At 38.7% G+C, this 19,900-nt stretch overlaps 3 protein-coding genes across 3 annotated transcripts in view; 1 reads left to right on the top strand and 2 right to left on the bottom strand.

The window, feature by feature from the left end:
- Positions 1-327: 327 nt before the first annotated feature.
- On the top strand, positions 328-3,172 carry Alg-2 (Apoptosis-linked gene-2). The gene is made up of 4 exons (XM_067759634.1): positions 328-453; positions 1,948-2,065; positions 2,119-2,494; positions 2,546-3,172. The coding sequence occupies exons 2-4, from the start codon at positions 2,010-2,012 to the stop codon at positions 2,645-2,647; spliced, it is 534 nt and encodes a 177-aa protein (XP_067615735.1). The 5' UTR covers positions 328-453; positions 1,948-2,009; the 3' UTR covers positions 2,648-3,172.
- Positions 3,173-9,464: 6,292 nt separating this feature from the next.
- LOC137236699 (serendipity locus protein beta-like) lies at positions 9,465-11,753 on the bottom strand. Its single transcript, XM_067759635.1, has one exon. It carries the CDS (start codon positions 11,672-11,674, stop codon positions 10,358-10,360), a length of 1,317 nt encoding a protein of 438 aa, XP_067615736.1. The 5' UTR covers positions 11,675-11,753; the 3' UTR covers positions 9,465-10,357.
- A 461-nt stretch (positions 11,754-12,214) lies between these two features.
- LOC137237552 (uncharacterized) overlaps positions 12,215-19,900 on the bottom strand; it is a 61,117-nt gene continuing 53,431 nt past the window's right edge. The window contains exons 3-9 of the mRNA XM_067761313.1: positions 16,854-17,080; positions 16,577-16,793; positions 16,164-16,504; positions 15,823-16,110; positions 15,585-15,763; positions 15,396-15,529; positions 12,215-13,756 (exon numbers count right to left, since the gene is read on the bottom strand). Coding sequence (XP_067617414.1) covers positions 16,193-16,504; positions 16,577-16,793; positions 16,854-17,080 — 756 coding nt within the window. The 3' untranslated portion in view covers positions 12,215-13,756; positions 15,396-15,529; positions 15,585-15,763; positions 15,823-16,110; positions 16,164-16,192. The remainder of the gene's footprint in view (positions 13,757-15,395; positions 15,530-15,584; positions 15,764-15,822; positions 16,111-16,163; positions 16,505-16,576; positions 16,794-16,853; positions 17,081-19,900) is intronic.

The following is a 19,900-nucleotide window of genomic DNA, read 5'->3' on the forward strand; positions in this document are numbered from 1 at the left end:
TCAGTAACATGCAAAGTTCATTTAACAGAACTGTAAGTGACAGTTCTCAAGTCAAGTCCAGTCTATGCTAAGTATCAGTAATGGAGCCTTTAAGCCGGAGTCATTGGTGCCGTATGTCGTATCGCTGTATCCGTATCCCTAACGTAATCAGCTGTTTATCGTTACGACGGTAAACCAAAACCCAATTGGTTGGCTACGATACGGTTACGACCTTAGCGGCACCAATAATCGATTGCATTGATTCTCATAAGGTTGGTCGAATCAGCTGTTAAAAGGTTACCGATACGGTTACCGATAAAGCACCAATGTCTCCAGCTTTAAGGTAATCGAGTATGCACTCGTAGTTATTCGTATCACTAAGTAGTGGTATATTCTACGACGTGTATGGCTTTGCTTGATTTACTGAACATAGAGCTTGCTAAACGTTGGAAGTTCCAACGTGCATAAATTAGGGTAATGGTAATTCTATACTACAGCATGACACAGCTAATACGCGTCCAAAAATATTGAGAGCGGTGTCAAACGACGCGTCTTGGCATCAGTATTAATAATCCGAATGACCCTCCGAAACCGGGGGTGGCATAGTCTTTTTGCGCAAAATACCTTTCTGCGGTTATAGTGCTGTTTACGGTACTCACCGAAATTTGGGCCAAAATTTTCGAGTAAGGTATCAAAAGACGCGTATTCACGTCTAGATCAAGAGTCTGATAGTTAACTTTTTTTACCCGTTCAAAAGATATTAACGAAAAATACCCGCGGGACCCTCCGAAACCGGGGGTGGGATCCACAGTATTTTTGCGCAGAATACGCTACCAAAAATATCGAGGGAGGTGTCAAAAGACGCGTATTAATCTCGAGAACAATAATCAGACGGCGGAAAAGAAAAATTTTATCTCTGTCCGGAGATATTTGCAGTTGAAGTTGGCGATTTCCATGTGGTTGTTGTTGTGTTTGTACCCACAAAAAAAATTGTGCCTCACCGTGGCGGTAGCCACGGTTATACCACACACCCGGACTTGGCATGGCGTAGCCCAGGGTTATTTTTTATAAGCGCGGCCGAAGGCCGGTAACGTAGAAAGTTGGGTAATAGTCTAGTTGAGTGATCGACTGCTAATACGCTACCAAAAATATCGAGAGAGGTGTCAAACGACGCGTCTTGACATCAGTATTAATAATCCGAAGGCGGAAAATAAAAATTTAAAGTGTTCAAAAGATATTAACGAAAAACCGAAAAAAGACCAGCGGGTACCTCCGAAACCGGGGGTCGGATCGATAGTATTTTTGCGCAGAACACCTTTCTACGTTAGAGGCATTCGGCCGCGCTTATAAAAAATAACCCTGGGCTACGCCATGCCAAGTCCGGGTGTGTGGTATAACCGTGGCTACCGCCACGTTGATGCACAATTTTTTTTATGTGTACACACACAACAACAACCACATTAAAATCGCCAACTTCAACTGCAAATATCACCGGACGGAGATACAATTTTTCTTTTCCGCCTTCGGATTATTGTTCTTGAGATTAACACGAGTCTTTTGATACCTCACTCGAAAATCTTCCCAAGTTTAGGGTGGGTATCGTAAACTGCACTACTACCCTTTCTGCGCTTATAAAAAATTACCCTGGGTGGTTCAACACCGGTTTGGAGACCAAAACTATTTCCGCGCAAAACCCTTATGTTCACAATTTTTTTTGTGGGTACCCCAACATTACAACAACCACATGAAAATCGCGAAATTCAACTGCAAATATCTCCGAACAGATAAAATTTTTCTTTTCCGGTTTCGGATTATTAATACTGATGTCAATACGCGTCGTTTCACACCTCTCTCGATATGTTTGGACGCGTATTAGCAGTGTCATGCTGTCGTATAGGAAGTAGAATACACATATTTTTCAAGCCGTTGAATATTTAACTAGCCAACACGCTGTGCTTTCATTTGAAGGTTGACGGAAGTAATTACCAACAGGACTGTTCCTGCTTTCATTATATACAGGCGCTCATAGCATGGCGTACAGGGCATCAATGCCTGATCAGCAATTCCTGTGGGATGTATTCCAAAGGTCGGATTTTCCCAATACTTCAATAGTATTTAAAAACTTTAGACTTTTTCCAGGGTTGACAAAGATCGTAGCGGCCATATATCTGCTGACGAACTGCAGTTGGCTCTGTCTAACGGTACATGGAGCCCATTTAACCCAGAAACAGTACGTTTAATGATTGGTATGTTTGATCGTGAAAATCGGGGCACGGTGTCATTTCAAGATTTTGGAGCTCTTTGGAAATATGTGACTGATTGGCAAAGCTGTTTTCAGTCCTTCGACCGGGATAACTCTGGAAATATTGATAAAGAAGAGCTGAGAACTGCACTATTTTCCTTTGGGTATCGCCTGTCTGACAACCTTATTGACGTTCTTATTAGGAAGTTTGACCGATTCGGAAAAGGAACCATCCTTTTTGATGATTTTATACAATGTTGCATTGTATTATATGTGAGTGTCCAATTAGTTTCTTTTGTAATTGCTAATGAGCGGCTTTTCTAGACCCTTACATCGGCGTTCAGACAGCACGATACTGATATGGATGGAGTTATTTCGATTAATTATGAGCAATTTCTCAATATGGTATTTTCATTGAAAATATGAGTACATATTTCCAATTTTAAGAAAGAGTCCTAAAGCATTGATCCCTAAAGCGGCATAGCGAGAAGCGCAAGAGCTATATCAGTATAATGTTTGAAATCATAATATCCACCTGTAAAAAATTCACTGAAACATTTGTTAATACCCATGTGACACCGGAAGTTTCTCTTTATTCATTCCCAAATTTTCAAATCAACTTTTTTAAGTAACTTATTACACTAGCAATTTTCGGATTAGTGTAGTGTAATAGCACAAATTTTATATAATGTTGCGGGTATTTAAATAATAATATGTGTACATATATTTTGTAATGCTGTTTGTTAGTGATTATTGCTGTACATAAAATTTCATATCATCAAAGCCACGATAAAGGATTTCAGCACATAACAGTAAAATTAAAGTTGTTGGATGGAGATAACAGCTTTTACCGCTGCATAATAAGATTTAAGGCATGTTACCTACCATACCATTATTTCGCGGTATCCACCGTGCCGTTTAATAAAAAAAAATTACTTTTTACGCGTTGAATCCCCTAACATTAATTAATTAGAAGCCTGTTAACACGCAATAGAACAAACAATGGGAAACAATACATAGTGACGCATAACCATGGGATTAGATAGCTAATTAGTTGAGGATCGCACCGCGACCATTGGTCTATTATGCCCTCATCCTTTCACACCACACACCTTATCCAAGCCGACCTCCTTGATGAACCCTAACAGTTCACTTGGCTTGAGGGATGGTGCTCTGGCCATTGTGAGCCCATAAACTTAGCCCTGTGTCTTGAGATTACGTCACAATCCAGGGGGATATGGTCTGCAGTTTCCGCTGATCTATCACAAAATCGGCATGTGTTGTTCGATAGTATGCTGTCTGGTAGGCAGGCATCGGTGCAATTCAGGAACGTAGCATCTAAGCCCAGAGCAATTAAACCAGGGTTCAGAAAAATTCTTATACAAAATTAAAATTCATTCATTTCATTTTTTTATACCGTCTGCGAATCAATTTTAAAACAAGCATTTGCTTTCATTTGATACTGACGAATAATTAAATATTCTATAAATTCGGAAAAAACTATTTTTTTTTACATTCATTTATGTCTACACGATTTTGACAAATATTCTGCTCCCATTCCATTATACAACTGAATGATTTTTTTTATACATTCCCTATTTATTATAAGTAGGTATTTCAGCAGATATATGTACATATGTGTTGCGAGGGCATGGTCAATCCCGACTATTGCGTTCTCGATCCCGCGCCGTGAGGAACATAAGCAACAAATTTTTGAGACACGATAACCTAAAGGTGTGGAGATTCGGATTTTAGTGAAATATTCACCACGATGGGCGTCTGTAAGGGCATAAGTGGTTTGCTTTATAAAGTGAGGTGTGTATTACAGAATTCTCCCTTAGGTTTTGGACTTGCAGTATTGAAAACAGTTGCAATGAATTGCGAAACGTAAAAATACTATGACAAGCATATGATGCCATGACATCGTTGATTTCCTAGTTTAAACAAAGGCTGATATCACTCTCTTATCACAGTCTTCATGTAAATGAGAGCATTTCTGGTGCTTGATTTGTATTGGGATAAAGGCTTGCCGACAAGTATTTTGGTTCGCGCCATGTCACGATACCTCACAGCTGCACAAAGCGATCATAAAGTGTTGCTATGTGCAATTTGATGACAAGTTCCATACCTGTGAGCTATGTAAGAAACACTTATCTTCATTTTTAAGTACCAAAGGAGAAGAAAATGTACACAGCGTACGGCTGAATTTTGGTTTCGTCACCCGACTTTATTTATAAACACTATAATTTGTTTAAAATTGGGCAAGATGTGACAAATTTTCATTCAATTTAATAGTTAAGAGATTGTTGATTGAGTTGCCACTTACATTTGCCCTTTGTTGTGTAAGGATAGTTGGTATAGCACTGAGGGCTCTCTCAACAGACACCTGACTAGAGGGACCTGCCAATGCTATCTCCACTAATGCACGGATTTCTTAGTCTTTGCAGTATTCGAGAAAATTGGTATGAAATGGAGTCCTCTCATAATAAGCCAAATTCTTCAGTTTCTGCCCACTGGTTATGTATGTTGCAATTGTATGACTTTTTTGTAGATTGTATAATACCTCTAAATCTCCATACGGGACATCAGGCTATATATTTACAAAGCTAGAAGGTGTGTCATTGGATGCTTCATTGGAAACTAGCTGTTTCAACAGCGGTGGACCATAACGAGAGGGGTGTTAGAGGCGGTGGTTGCACATTACAATTGAAGAGATGGTAATTGTTTACTTTAGCTCACAACTGCTAAAACTCGTCCAAAAATATCAGGAGAGGTGTGAAGACACCGGGAACCCGGGACCATGAATCGAAAGGCGGAAATGAAAAATTTTATTTCTGTCAAAAGATATTTCCAAAAAATCGAAAAATGGCCCCGAAGCGCTCCGAAACCGGGGGTGGTATCCATAGTATTTTTGTCCAGAACACCTTTCTGCATTTGCGCCTTCGGCCGCGCTTTTAAAATATTACCCTGGGTGGGTCCAACATCGGTTTGGAGACAAAAACTATATCCGCACAAAACACTTTTACCCACAGCTTTTTTTGTGGGTACCCAAATTCATCAAAATTACAACAACCACATGAAAATTTTTAATTTTGTTTCCAAACAACTGGGAAAATATACAATTTTCAATTTCCGCTTTCGGATTCGTGGTCCTGGGTCCAAAGCACGTCTTTTGACACCTCTCCCGATACTTTTGGACGAGTTTTAGCAGTTGTGATTTAAAGTAAAGAATTACCTTCAAAAATTTTGGAATGATAAGAGCAAAAAATTCGAAGCAAGTGTTTGCTATAAAAATAATTTGAAAAAAAAAAAAACAAAATGTATATTTCAAACATTCTGTGAACCCTGTTGGAAAGTAATCATTAACGGCCCGATTCTTAGCGTTACCGGTAAAATAGTACCCAGAACATTATGTAACCGAAAATCGTTACCAGTTGTTTTATTCGCGATTCTGGCCAAAGTGGTAACGCTGTCATCACCGAAAAACTCACCAGTGTATGTGGTGAAATTTAAAAGTTGGTTTTCTTCGCTTTGCCCATGGCGGAACAATACAAAGTGACAGCATGGGACAGCTGAATATAAACTTTTTTTATTTAATTTGATACATCAACTTCCGGCGCAGTACGATTTTGACATTTGTCCATCGAATTTACAAAAACGAAGTTCATGGAATTTTTATTTATGTTTGTAGGCATGTCACCATGCTGCCATCGTGTATGGTTCCGCCACGGCTTTACCGAAAATGTGTCACTCGTAGATACGATGTTAACGAATAAACGGGACGATGTGTATATACATATGTGCATACATGCATACGTTTTTACATAGCTATATTGTAATATATACTGTTAAAGTACATGGAAACAAATATGTATAGCAAGAGGCAACACTTTTTACTATTATGTTTATTTATTTGCGCTCACAATTCTTTATTTTTCAGTATTGCCTTTTTCTAAACAACAGCTTTTGTGTGGTTACATCGATGTTACCACCTATTTTAGTGGGTAAACAATTATCCGGCTACTTTCGTGGGCAGAATACCAAAAGGGTACAAAAGTTACCACATGAAGAAAGTTGCCGTGGTGAAGAAAGTTGTTACCACATTAGAATCAGGCTGTAAAAATAGAAAATAATGGCAAGTAGTCATTAACGGCCCGATTCTTAGCGTTACCGGTAAAATAGTACCCAGAACATTTTGTAATCGAAAATCGTTACCAGTTGTTTTATTCGCGATTCTGTCCAAAGTGCAAACGCTGTCATCACCGAAAAACTCACCAGTGTCTGTGGTGAAATTTAAAAGTTGGTTTTCTTCGCTTTACCCATGGCGGAACGATACAAGGTGGCAGCATGGGACAGCTGAATATAAACTTTTTTTATTTAATTTGATACATCAACTTCCGGCGCAGTACGATTTTGACATTTGTCCATCGAATTTACAAAAACGAAGTACATGGAATTTTTATTTATGTTTGTAGGTATGTCACCATGCTGCCACCGTGTATGGTTCAGCCATGGCTTTACCGAAAATGTGTCACTCGTAGATACGATGTTAACGAATAAACGGGACGATGTGTATATACATATGTGCATACATGCATACGTTTTTACATAGCTATATTGTAATATATACTGTGAAAGTACATGGAAACAAAAATGTATAGCAAGAGGCAACACTTTTTTACTATTATGTTTACTTATTTGCGCTCACAATTCTTTATTTTTCAGTTTTGCCTTTTTCTAGACAACAGCTGTTGTGTGGTTATTTCGATGTAACCACCTACTTTTGTGGGTAAACAATTATCCGGCTACTTTCGTGAGCAGAATACCAAAAGGGCACAAAAGTTACCACATGAAGAAAGTTGCCGTGGTGAAGAAAGTTGTTACCACATTAGAATCAGGCTGTAAATGGCTTTTAAAGAAAATAATCAATTGAACGGGTAATCATTGCCATTAGTAATCACTATTTAACAGGTCTGGTAGAACAACCAACCCTTCCCTCATGTCTTAAAAGGTGGACCGCAAATTATCTGAGTGGTCGGCAGGCATCGGCGTAATTCAGAAACGAAATATCAAATCCAAGAAGAATTAAACAAGGGGTGTGTCAGGGTGGTGTCCTATCCCCACTTTTGTTTAATTTTTACATATGAAAACTACCTTCGCCACCAGGAGTTACTATCGTTTCTTACGCCGATGACTGCACAATAATGGACACAGGCCCGGGCCCAAAGATCGATGAGCTTTGCAACAGAACAAACGGCTACCTCCCTGATCTCTCCAGATTTACGCCTCGCGAAACCTGGCATCACTGACTAAACCCTCCGCGACCCTATTTAAAACTTGGACATCCCAAATGTCGACCATTTTGAACATCCACGTCGATGGCACTACGCTACCGACTGTCCTACACCCCAAAATCTTGGGTGTGACGTTTGATCAGGATCTACATTTTGGTGAGCACGCAGCCGCAATTGTTCCGAAAATCCAGAGCCGTAATAAAATCCTCAAATCTCTTGCTGGCAGTACTTGGGGAAAAGACAAAGAAACGCTCATTACCACATACAAAGCAATTGGCCAGCCGTTTGCGTGCTACGCGTCCCCTATATGGTCGCCAAGCCTAAAAACTACCCACTGGAAGAAGCTACAGGCCTGCCAAAATACTGCGCTCAGAACCGCCACGGGCTGTCTTCTTATGTCCCCAGAACACCATCTACATAATGAGGCGAGAATACTCCCCATCAGGGAGAGAAATGAGATGCGAACCAAACAGTTCTTGTTGAATACCCAGAAACCTGGGCATCCCAACAGACATCTGATTGATGAGCCAGCACCGCCTAGGGACTTAAGGAGTCATCTCCGTAAACGTTTTGAGGAAATACGGCACCTGAGAACTCAGCCGTATGAAACAAAAAAACACAAGCAGGTCCTTGGTGAACTCCACAAACAGGCGCCGGACCTTTATGCCGGGAATTGCCCGGTGAAGCCAGTACTCTGGGAACAGTACCGAAAACTTGCGGAAGAGGGACGCATACTCCCCAGGGAAACGCGAGTCACTCCGGCTCAACTTCGTTCTGGATACTGTAACAGGTTAAACTCTTGTATATCAAGAATCAACCCCGACATACAAAATGTATGCCCCGCTTGCAATGTGTCCCCACATGACACCAACCATCTGTTGTTGTTGTAGCGATTAGGTTACTCCCTGAAGGCTTTGGGGAGTGTTATCGATGTGATGGTCCTTTGTCGGATACAGATCCGATACGCTCCGGTAACACAGCACCATTAAGGTGCTGGCCCAAACATCTCGGGAACGATTTATATGGCCACATTGAACCTTCAGGCCATCCCTCCCTTCCCACCCCCAAGTTCCATGAGAAGCTTGGGGTCGCCAGAGCCTCGTCTGTTAGTGAAACGGATTCGCCGCTCGAAGGTGAGGGTGACAATTTGGTTGGAGAAGCTATATATTGCGCTACACAACCCCTTGAATCCATCTTTTTAATTGTAATGTGGAACCAACGCCTCTAACACCCCTTTCATTATGGTCCACCCCTGTCGAAACAGCAAGTTTCCTTGGACTCCCGTTAGAGGATATGGATGACAATTTGTGATCGGTCGGAGCTATTAGGAGGGGTGCTACAACAACAACAGGTCTGGTAGAAGTATACTTCAAAATTATGGACGATTTGTTGAGCTTAACCAAAAATGGTACAATTGCCAAAAAAAGAAACATAGTTGAACTAACTGAAGGTAGAGGCCGACATAAAAACTGTTCCGAAGAGAGAGTTCATACGTTGTGTCGGATCACTGCGGGAACAGCGCTATTTGATGGTGTGGTCTATTCTATTCAATAATTCGACGGATCGTGTGACCAATTTAAATAGCAAATCTTAGAGCTCCTTTCAGGGAGAAATTCTTGAATAAGAGGCTTTGAAAGAACCTGTAGTTGTCACATTAGGCCGCTTTATCCGGGAAGTATAAAACGAGGAGGTTTCCAAGTAGCGTCGACATCTTCCAGTTGTTTTTTCAAAAATACTTTGCAAATGCCTTTTCCATTTGAATTCTTCGTTATTTTTAAAGAAGTCCTTAAAAACAAGGCCTAAATGTTTCGGTGCGACTGCTGCAATACCTAGAGAGAAAAATGGACGAAGCAAAAGTTACCAGGAATGGGCTGTGCTCAGGAACCCAATAAGCTTTAGCCTTCAATGTAGGTGCAGAAGCAATGCGAGATATGACAGTTTGAGAATAATTGTTTTCAAAAAATTTTTTTACATATATACATCTTATTTTAACTTATATTATTACACATTATTTAAACTGTACACACATATCAAACAGTTTAAATTAATCGATAACTTGAATGGTACTTATCATAACGCAATAATAAAGGTGATTCATCAACCTAAAAAAAAAAACGAAATGCGCCATAACCTCCGAAGAGATTTAATGCCGAGCTTCTCTCCCACTTTGCGTCGTGCTTTTTAATCTTTCCTACAAATTGGCGGAACGGGACCTACTTGTTTTATGCTGACTCTGAACGGCATCTGCAAGGCGGATGAACTTTCACTGAGAGCTTTCCATAGCAGAAATACACTCAGAGTGCTTGTCAAACACTGCCGAGGGGCGACTTCGCTTAGAAAAATGTTATTCTAATTGAAAAAACTTGTTTCTAAAAATTTCTGAAATCCAATTTACATATTCTGAAATTTGCTTAGTCTTTCTGAAATCCAATTTTGAAATTCAATTCCTTTCTGAATTCCTATTAACATATTCTGAAAGCCAACTATCATTTCTTAAGTCCAAACGACAGTTTCCAAAATCCTGGTACCTTTTTTGAAATACAATTACCCCCTTCTCATTTCAATCTGGAAAAGGTGCAGTTTAAATATGCTATTTTTCATTAGAAAAAAATTTAATGATAAAGTCGCAAACTCGTCGAATTACAAGCAAATTAAAGTGTGCACTTTCTTTTTGGAACAGTCCTTAATAGTGTTTCAATTGACATCTATAAAATTATCCTAGGCAAAACTTAATTTTTTTGCTCTTGGTTGATACATACGGAAACTCCCATATGTAATACATCTAAAAATACCTTAATACAATTTTAAAAGTTATTTGCCGCACCACTTTTTGCAAGTATCTCTAAAATGTATTAGTATGAACGTATTTTAAATGATAATCCAAGTTTGGTTGAGCACTGAAAATTTGTCCGCATATATTGCACGACTTCTTGCTGCTTTCGTCGACTTCATCATATTCTGTAAAGTTGTTTATTGTCAAAGACTTCAGGATAACATCATGTTCTTTCTCCATATGTTTATTAAGATGATCCTTTACGGTAAACACTTGTTCACATATTATACAATTAAATTTCGATTCTTGCGGTGGTGTTTTCGGTGGAGCGTATGTTGATTCATCATTCTCCTGTGATGATATTTGCTGTTGCGGTTGCTTCACTTCACTAGATTCCACAGCTTCAGGATGTGTACGTTTATGAATTTTGAGAGTATATTTTTCGGTAAATGTTTTGGAGCAATAATCGCAGCTATAACGTGGTCGATCCGCACGGTGAGTTATCATATGACGACGGTAAGTACGTTTTGTCTTGAATACCTGAGTACATATGTCACACTGCAGGGGTTGCTCTTCAGCTTCGTGCTGAAGTTTATGGTTGTATAAAACAGTCGTTTGTGAAAAACAAAGACCGCATTTGTCACATTGGTATTTTCTTGAATCGTAATGGGCTTCCATATGACGAATGACGCTCATTTTCGAGGTAAATTCTTTGCCACAATCCCGACATTGATTCTCATTTTTACCTTCGTGAGTATTCATATGCAACTTAACATAGTCTTCATTTCTATGGCTGTAGGGACACAATTCGCAAGTAAATTTTTTATGTACGTTGGATACATGCTTGTGCAAATTTTGTTTCGTACGAAATTTCATTGCACAAAAGTCGCATTTTATTTTATATTCACGATCCTTCCGAGGTCTACCAATTATAGCTTCAGTCCTATCATCATCATCATCCATAGCATCATCTATGGTTCTTTCGATTTCATTGTCCGATACATCTGCATCATCAAAAAAGTGGTCATCAGTAAGCTCATCCAAAGCACTCGTGTCTGGAATAATATCATTTTCAAAATCCGAGTCAAATCCTGTAATGGCCTTGTCGATTAAATCTAGAAGAATACGCTGTTTCTTTAGCGCTTTCATAAGATATGTGTCGTATTCTACTATTTCAAAATGGCAAGACGAACAAACCGATTCGCCTGTGGCAATGTGTAGTTCTGAATTAGCGTGTTTAGCCAAATAAAGCAATACCTCTCGAAAGGATTTTTTTGATGTTGGGCATGTACTATTGTCGATGTGCTTTTTATCCCGAGGTGCTGCAATTTTGCGTCGACACAGAAAACATCTTACCCGACTTATTTCTGTCAGGAGTGTAGCCATTTTAAAATAGTAATAGATATTTCTTACTGGATTTTGCCTACTTTTCACCAAACGTACAAATCATAGTGTACCTATACCAAGTGTGTTCACTAAGCGATAAACGTCAAAACTACAAACAGCTTCGCTCACCTGATGGAAATCTCAGGTCTAGAGTCGCATTTTCCCTGCAAAAACGCTCCACGTCATTTTACTAGTCATTTTACGGTCATTGTGACTTTCTGCAGCGGTTATATTCATAGTCACGTTTGCATGGGCGTGATGAACTTTTGTGACCAAATTTTCCGTTTCGTTCCTATTAATGTGATCGTGCATTCCGCTCCCACTTATAGGATGTGAGCATAGCACTGTGCTGCTCACACACGTCACAATGCTCGTCAAATGGCGGTCATTTTTCCGTCATTTCACTCTACATTTTCGAGCCATTTGACAATCAATTTTACTGCGGTTTTACCATTTATATAACCGCCATATAACGTGAATTTTACCTGCAGATTTACTTTACCTGGAGCAGCCATATGAATAAAATATGAACCAAAAAAATTGAATTTTCAATATTTATTATTTTCAATATTATTATATATGTACATGAAATTGGAACTTATATTAATCCAGTTCATATAAAACAGAAGAACTTTAATAATAAATAAACTCGCTTAATTGGTTTTTGTTTTCCAATCTCTTCTAAGCGAGCAAAAAAATAATATTAAGCTTTAGAAAAAACTCCAATTATTTGAATAATATACAACTTAAAGCTTAGTAGAAATTCAGATCAAGAATATTCAAAGGTGTCGTGGATCAGATTGCTGTCGTAATTGATGAACTTAAAAATGTACGACTAGTAATTGAGTCAGACTTATTATTGTTCTAAATCTAATCATTCAAGCAATAATTCTGCAACACATAGCAGGAGTATTGATTGGTTTCAAATCTAATTCCGACAGCAATCGTATCACATCCCTTATTATATATGTACGTGATATTGCAACTTAAATTAATACAATTGATATAAAGAAAAGTAAGTACTTTAATAATAACATAAACTCTCTTAATTGGTTTTTGTTTTCCAATTGAAATCTTTTCTAAGCGAGCAGAAAATAATTTTAAGCTTTAGAAAAAACTCCAATTATTTGAATAATCTACAACTTAAAGCTTAGTAGAAATTCAGATTAGGTTTACTCTTTTTTCAGATCAAGAATATTCAAAGGTGTCGTAGAATCCGATTGCTGTCGTAATTGATGAATTTAAAAATGTACGACTTGTAATTAAGTCAGACTTATTATTGTTCTAAATCTAATTATTCAAGCAATAATTCTACAACCCTTAGCAGGAGTATTGATTGGTTTCAAATCTAATTCCGACAGCAATCGTATCACATCCCTTATTATATATGTACGTGATATTGCAACTTAAATTAATACTGTTGATATAAAGAAAAGTAAATACTTTAATAATAAATAAACTCTCTTAATTGGTTTTTGTTTTCCAATTGAAATATTTTCCTGTGCAAGCACATCGCTAACCTGTGTTGGCAAAAGATATGATTATACTGTCTTCGATAGATAGTCGGACGAGCCGTTACTCGGCGAAGTAGAGATGACCGTTGTGTCGGTGGCAGCTGTTACAACAGCAGTTTCTAACTTTACACCATCCGTACAGTGTGATGAATGCTTCACTGCCTTTTCCAATTGCTTGGCGCCAGCAATTTTTGCTGTTTGTAAAGCTTTAGCTGTACCCTATACCATCATCACGGCCTTCTCATCGATTTTGAATATGTGTACTGTTTCAGTATTCAGACCCAGTTCGTTTGGTGCAATATTTTCGATTTGATGAATGTGTATACTATCCGTTAGGCAGACAATTAAGTGCGTTCGATTCATTTATATACTGTGGGTATTTGAGCCGTAGACGCAATGGCAGACATTTTGATTCTTTTTGAAGTGTAACATTTGTAAACAGTTGGGTTTCTCTGCTGTCACTATCACCACTAGAGAGCTATTGAAGAAACGCTCGACCAAGATAATATGTTGCGATTTACGCGCATAGATTTCTTCCACATATTTACCATCCAATACCGAAATGGAACTGTAGATGAAGAAACATTTTATAAAATTTAATAAAATCAAAAAATGATAGTTGTGCTAAAATGGGGTAACGTATTGTATGTTAAAGTATAGCGAAGTCTCAGCGGCTTTGTCCTGGTCAAAATTGAGTTTGAGTAGGTTTTATTCTTCATTCATAGAAACATGTACGAAGGTACCTGGTAAGATAATAAAAATCCTCAACGGTTTTTTTGCAATAACTTAAAAAACTCATATTCAAACTTCTGCTTAACTTCTACATATCAATAGCTACCTTTACCACAAGTAGTCACTTTTGCTTCTACGCCTATGCTATTGTTTCCTACATCGATGAGCTTTGTAATAAAAAAAAAAAAACAGCTATCTCCCCAATCTCTCCAGTTTTGTCGCCTCGCGAAACCTGATATTGTCACCAACCAAATCATTGGTGACCTTATTTAAAACATGGCCGCGCCAAATGTCGACCATATGACATTACCCAGAGCTGTAACAAACATTTAATATAATTCGATAAATCGGCAGTACTGGGGGTAAATATAAATAGACGTTTGCATGGTACGCGTCTCCGATATGGTCGCCAAGCCTAAAGGTTACTCACTGGAAGAAAATACAGGCCTGCCAAAATGCTGCCCCCAAAACCGCTACGGGCTGCCTTCTTATGTCCTCGGAACACCACCTGCACAATGAAGCGAGAAAACTCCCAATAAGGGAAAGAAATGAAATGCTAACCAAACAGTTTCTGTAGAATACCCAGAAACCTGGGCATCCCAACAGACATCTGATTGTTGATCCAACACCACTTAGGACCTTAAAGAGTAATCTCCGTAAGCATTATGAGGAAATACGACACCTGAGAACTCAGCCGTATGAAGCAAAAAAACAAGCAGGTCCATGGTGAACTCCACAAACAGGCGTCGTACCTTTATGCTAGGAATTGCCCGGTGAAGTACTCAAAGAACAGTACCCAAAACTTGCGGAAGAGGACCGCATACTCCCCAGGGAAAAGCGAGTCACTCTAGCTCAACTTCGTTCTGAATACTGTAACAGGTTAAACTCTTACCTATCCAGAATCAACCCCGACATACAAAATGTATGCCCCGCTTGCAATGTGTCCCCACATGACACCATCCATCTCTTTAATTGTAATGTGGAACCAACGCCTCTAACACCCCTTTCCTTATGGTCCACCCCTGTTGAAACGGCAAGTTTCCTTGGACTCCCGTTAGAGGATATTGATGACAATTTGTGATCGGTCGCGGCTATTAGGTGGGGCGACGCACTGCTACAACAACAACAACCATCTCGGGAACGATTAATATCATCACTTTAAACCTCCTAAGCCATCCCGCCCCACCCCCTATTTACACGAGGAACTTGGGGTCGCCATTACACATTACACTGAACGAGACCACGGCGACGTTACTGATCAGTTTAACGCCTTACAGGTAGTTGGCAAAAGAAACGGCATATACGACCAGAAGGCACTCGAAGACGATGCCTCAAAACTACAACCAAAAGCAATAATTATCATTTCACTGACACAAATTTTATAGTTTTTTCTTCCGGAGTTGGACACAATCTTTTCATAATATTACTTAACAATTTAAGATTATACATTTTTTTCAATTTGTATTTTGACTTACCAGCAACAACAGAATCATGTTTAATTGTACGCCGCACAATCATTATAGCATCATGTAACGAAGCTCAGTTTCTTCCAAAAATTGTTCGGCACCGCCACGTAAAATCAATGTATATGTTCTATCATTAACGCAACCTTTAAATAATTATAAACTATAAAAATGAAATTAATGTCAAACCCACTATCAAACCTTGGAAAATGTTGAAATGTTCACCACCAACTTGACGTTCTTCAAAGTAATCACATTGACCCAAATCACTTGAATTAATATCATTAGCTTCAGTCATAACAGCACCACCACAAGCTCTCATTGTACGTTTCAAATCTTCTTCTGGTACACCAAAAGAACATTTCACGATCTGCAAAATACTGTGTACCAACATCACCAATTGGTAGTTTAGAAAACACAACATTGGCGCCTTACTTACCTAGTTTATTGTACAGGAGACGCCATTCAGCATTAACAATTTTCTGATACTCTTGGGCATTGGAGGACATTGCTGTGGCAGAGCATTTTTCCAATAAAGCACTTTGGTGTTCCTTTGATTGGCGCTTCGACATGTACAGCCATGTCATATTTTGGTCATGCATAATTATAATGCTTTACGTATAGCTTTAATGATGATACGTGCATGCACGCCTTCCTCAAAATTTGGTTTAACTTGTTTTAAGATTTCACCTGCTTAAAGTACTACTGAAGTGGTGCCGTCGCCGACCTGATAAGAGAAAAATTTTTATTCTACACATTCTAATATAACAAAAAACTTACCTCAGCATCTTGAGATTTGGCGATGTCGATTAGAGTTTTACGGCTGGATGCACAATATCCAATAGTTTCATAATTGTTGCCCCATCATTTGAAATTGTGGCCTTACCACTGGAATCAACAATATGCTTGTCCATACTACGTGAACCCAATGTAGTGCGTACAGCGTCCACAATTGAATGCGAGGCATTGATGTTGGATATGACTTGAGGTTTACCTTGAGAGCTATCGGTACCCAAACATTTTTTACACAAATACTCATGTACCCAATACAAGTTCAGGACGTTCATATTTATCGACACGCTGTCCGGTGTGGCCCAAATGTTGGAAATATGCAGTTGGCACTGTTGAGAAAAAATATTGATCAATGAACACAAGTAAAAGTGAAAGATTTTTTTTTTACCATCTGTTGTTACTTTACACATTAGACATTGGAAACGACGACCAGCATCTACAAGTTGCATATGAGCCTTGCAACGATTACATCTAATTGCACCCAATTCACCAAAATTTACAATGGGTGGCTCATATTCACCCTCTTCCGTTCGTACCATTGGTGAGGCGGTAAGTGTAATGGACAAAGCTGTTGTTTTTAATAAATCAGCTGTTGCAGGTATGCAATACAAAGACGACCTGCAAAGAAGAAAGATCAATGTAATTGCCAAACAAAACATTAATTTCGATTATCGATACCTAACGTAACGTGGCGAGGAGTTACCCTGATCTTCTACCACATATTTTGTGGTCACCAATGGTGGTAATAAACCCTGTTCATTAATAATAAAAGCACCACCAGCGCTATTTTGATTTTCAATGATAATGCTTATCGGATTTGGCATCTGATCGGGATCTAAACGGCGTTGGGCTTGATCATACTGTTGCGGCTGTTGATATTTACCAGTAACAGGTGCAGGTGGTTGCTAAAGAAAATAACACAAAAATAATAATCAGCAAATTTGTAAATTATTAGTTGTATTAGCATACATTATAACTGGGACGTCCGGACGTGTCCGGGTATTGGGGGTTGACCCGGCTTGGGTGGTTGACTGAGCATTGGCGTCTGTCCAGGTTGTGTTTGTGGCATCATAAAAGCCATCAATAACAAGTGCCAAGAATATATCCGCGGCATACCTGCCGACCAAAATGATTCAAGGGGTTGTGATTGCCAACCTCACCTACCCGTGGCGAATCCTGTAACTAACAATTTGGTGTGAACAATTGGTGCCAGTTAACCCTCTGAAATAATCGGCGCCATTGTACGCCATTGTGTTGGCATTAATTTGGCAAAATAAAAACCTTTTCATCCTCCTCCCGTGACCATTCTGCCTTCTTTATGCTAGGATCAAGCCATTCGTACCAGCGTGCCTTACATTGCTTGACAGATTTGCGGTGCAGCAGTGATGCAATACGTGACCACTGGTTTTTGCCATATTTCATTACAGCTGCTTTGAGGATTTCATCCTGAAAGTTATCAATTTAGTTAATAAACGGCCAAGAGTAACCAGTCGCGTCAAAAATCAAATCAAAAATGTTTGTCGAAATAAACAGCAAAAATCATTGTATATTAAAGACTGGGAAAATTTTAGAATAGCACCCCCCGAGTTCGGGGTAAAACTTGGTATCAAATGAAAGAGTTCTCCCGATCACAAATATATATATTTTAAAGTGCGCAAACTTATAATTTAAAAGTTATTTGTTGTTAAAGTTTGCAAATTTAGCAAATTCCTATAGCACTTTAAATTACAATTTACACATCTTTCAAAACCTTAATCCACATACATATCTATATAAATTAGCAACGATAAACTTAAATTGCATTTTTGTATATTTCACATTTCATTTTTGCATTGTTTTTACTAATTATAAATGTTTTTATTAAATCAATCGCGCTTTTGTAGCAACATGCATATATATATATATATATATATTTTATTGATGACATTACAAAGCTGTGCTCTGCCACATATATATACGTATACACATATAAAATTTGTATAGAAATTTGCAAACTTTAACACCAAATAACTTTTAAGTTATAAGTTTGCGCACTTTAAAATATATATATTTGTGATCTGGAGAACTCCCTCTTAAGTTTAAATCTTTCCGGAGATATTACACTTAAAACTCTGAAAATTGAAAAAATTTTCCACCACCAAATGTTTTGCTGTCTCTGCTGAATTAGAAATGGCGGATTTTTTTGAACGCAAAAATGACGTATTTTGCTATCCCTATAAAAATAATAGGTGCGAGAGAGCACGATACCTTGTGGGAAAGCTAAATTTGTCAACATGCTATTTCATTTGGGGGATTTTTCATTCCAAATCGTCACCCCTGTCAAAAATTCGTGTGGCTGTGTGCGTTTTTGGTCACACGATTTTTGCAGGGTTTGGTCTCAACGACAACATTTTTGTCTACCAATCGCCTCGACTTTTTCAATTTTTCAATCATTCGGAGCATTCGGTAATGGTATCCATTTTGAATTCGCTGTCATTCCGAATCCAGCGAGTGCCTGTCAGAATGCTTGACAGATAAGTCAACACACTTGTACTTGTACACTATGGTACAAATAAAATGACGAATATTTTATCATAGAGCTCTGCAAAATATCGATACACTATTGATAATGTCGAATATTAGTGTAGCGATAACTAGCACCACATCACTAGTAAATAACAATAGTGGCGTTCTAACGAAAGATGATCGAGATTAAGATAAAGGTAGGTAGGTGAAATGGCTGCGACCCAAGTAGCTATTTAAAGCCGTTTTGATGCCATGTAACTCGTCTAAAACTTACGGAATGCTACGGTCAATGTACTACAACGAGCCAGAGTTGTAAATAAAATTAAGAATATTTTTCATTTAATTTCATTTCATTTATTTATTACGGCAAAAAAGCCTAATTCATAAATTAAATTATATTACAATTTACTATCTTTTTGCTAAGGTTTTACAATATTCATAAAGTTTTGCTTTAAAAGCTACGATTTCATTACAACTTTTTATATCTATACGCAGTTCATTGAAACTTTTTAGACCTTAATAAAAAATATTTTCGGGATTGCGATCACAGATAAACCTCTAAGGTCTTCTATAAACGGAGTTCCAAGAAACCTTAGTAGGGCTCGAGCTAGAGCCGGGCATTTACCATAAAGTGTTCTACTGTCTCCCTGGCATTTGGATCTTTGCAGCTTCTGCAGTAGTCATTATACGGAATGCCTATCTTTTCCGCATGCGTACCTACTGCCCAATGACCGGTGCAGACTGCTATCAGTTTGCGTGTGTTGGCCCTGGATTTGTTCAGAAGACTTCTGGTGCTCTTTCCATCATAGTTTGGCCAAATGGATTTTGATAATGGACAGGTGGTGATGATATTCCACTTTGTTTGTGCTTTCTTCAAGTAGAAGCTTTGGATATTCCCCCTGGCTACTGCTAAGGGTATGCCTACTTCGACACTGGTTGTTTCCTCGCTCATCTCCGATGAGCCCCTGCGTGCCAGCTCGTCGGCCTTCGGGTTACCCTCTATCCCCCTATGACCCGGGACCCAGATAACGTATAGTTCTAGATTGGTGGTTAACTGGGATATGAGTAGCTTACAAGCCCACACTAATTTTGAGTTAATGTGCGGCGGGGAAGGCGCTTTTATTGCTGCTTGGCTATCCGACAGGATGCAAACTTTACCAGCTACGTTCAAGCCCTCCAGTGATTTGCAGGCTTGCTAAATCGCGAGGACTTCTGCTTGA

This window comes from Eurosta solidaginis, chromosome 1, assembly GCF_040869045.1.
Source record: "Eurosta solidaginis isolate ZX-2024a chromosome 1, ASM4086904v1, whole genome shotgun sequence".
Classification (NCBI taxonomy): Eukaryota; Metazoa; Arthropoda; class Insecta; order Diptera; family Tephritidae; genus Eurosta; species Eurosta solidaginis.

Bases quoted from the DNA above. Each gene is read 5' to 3' on its own strand.
- LOC137236699 (XM_067759635.1), bottom strand. From the start codon at position 11,674: ATGGCTACACTCCTGACAGAAATAAGTCGGGTAAGATGTTTTCTGTGT.
- Alg-2 (XM_067759634.1), top strand. From the start codon at position 2,010: ATGGCGTACAGGGCATCAATGCCTGATCAGCAATTCCTGTGGGATGTA. The intron at 2,066-2,118 runs GTCGGATTTTCC...GACTTTTTCCAG, and splicing joins CTGTGGGATGTATTCCAAAG to GGTTGACAAAGATCGTAGCG. The intron at 2,495-2,545 runs GTGAGTGTCCAA...CGGCTTTTCTAG, and splicing joins AATGTTGCATTGTATTATAT to ACCCTTACATCGGCGTTCAG.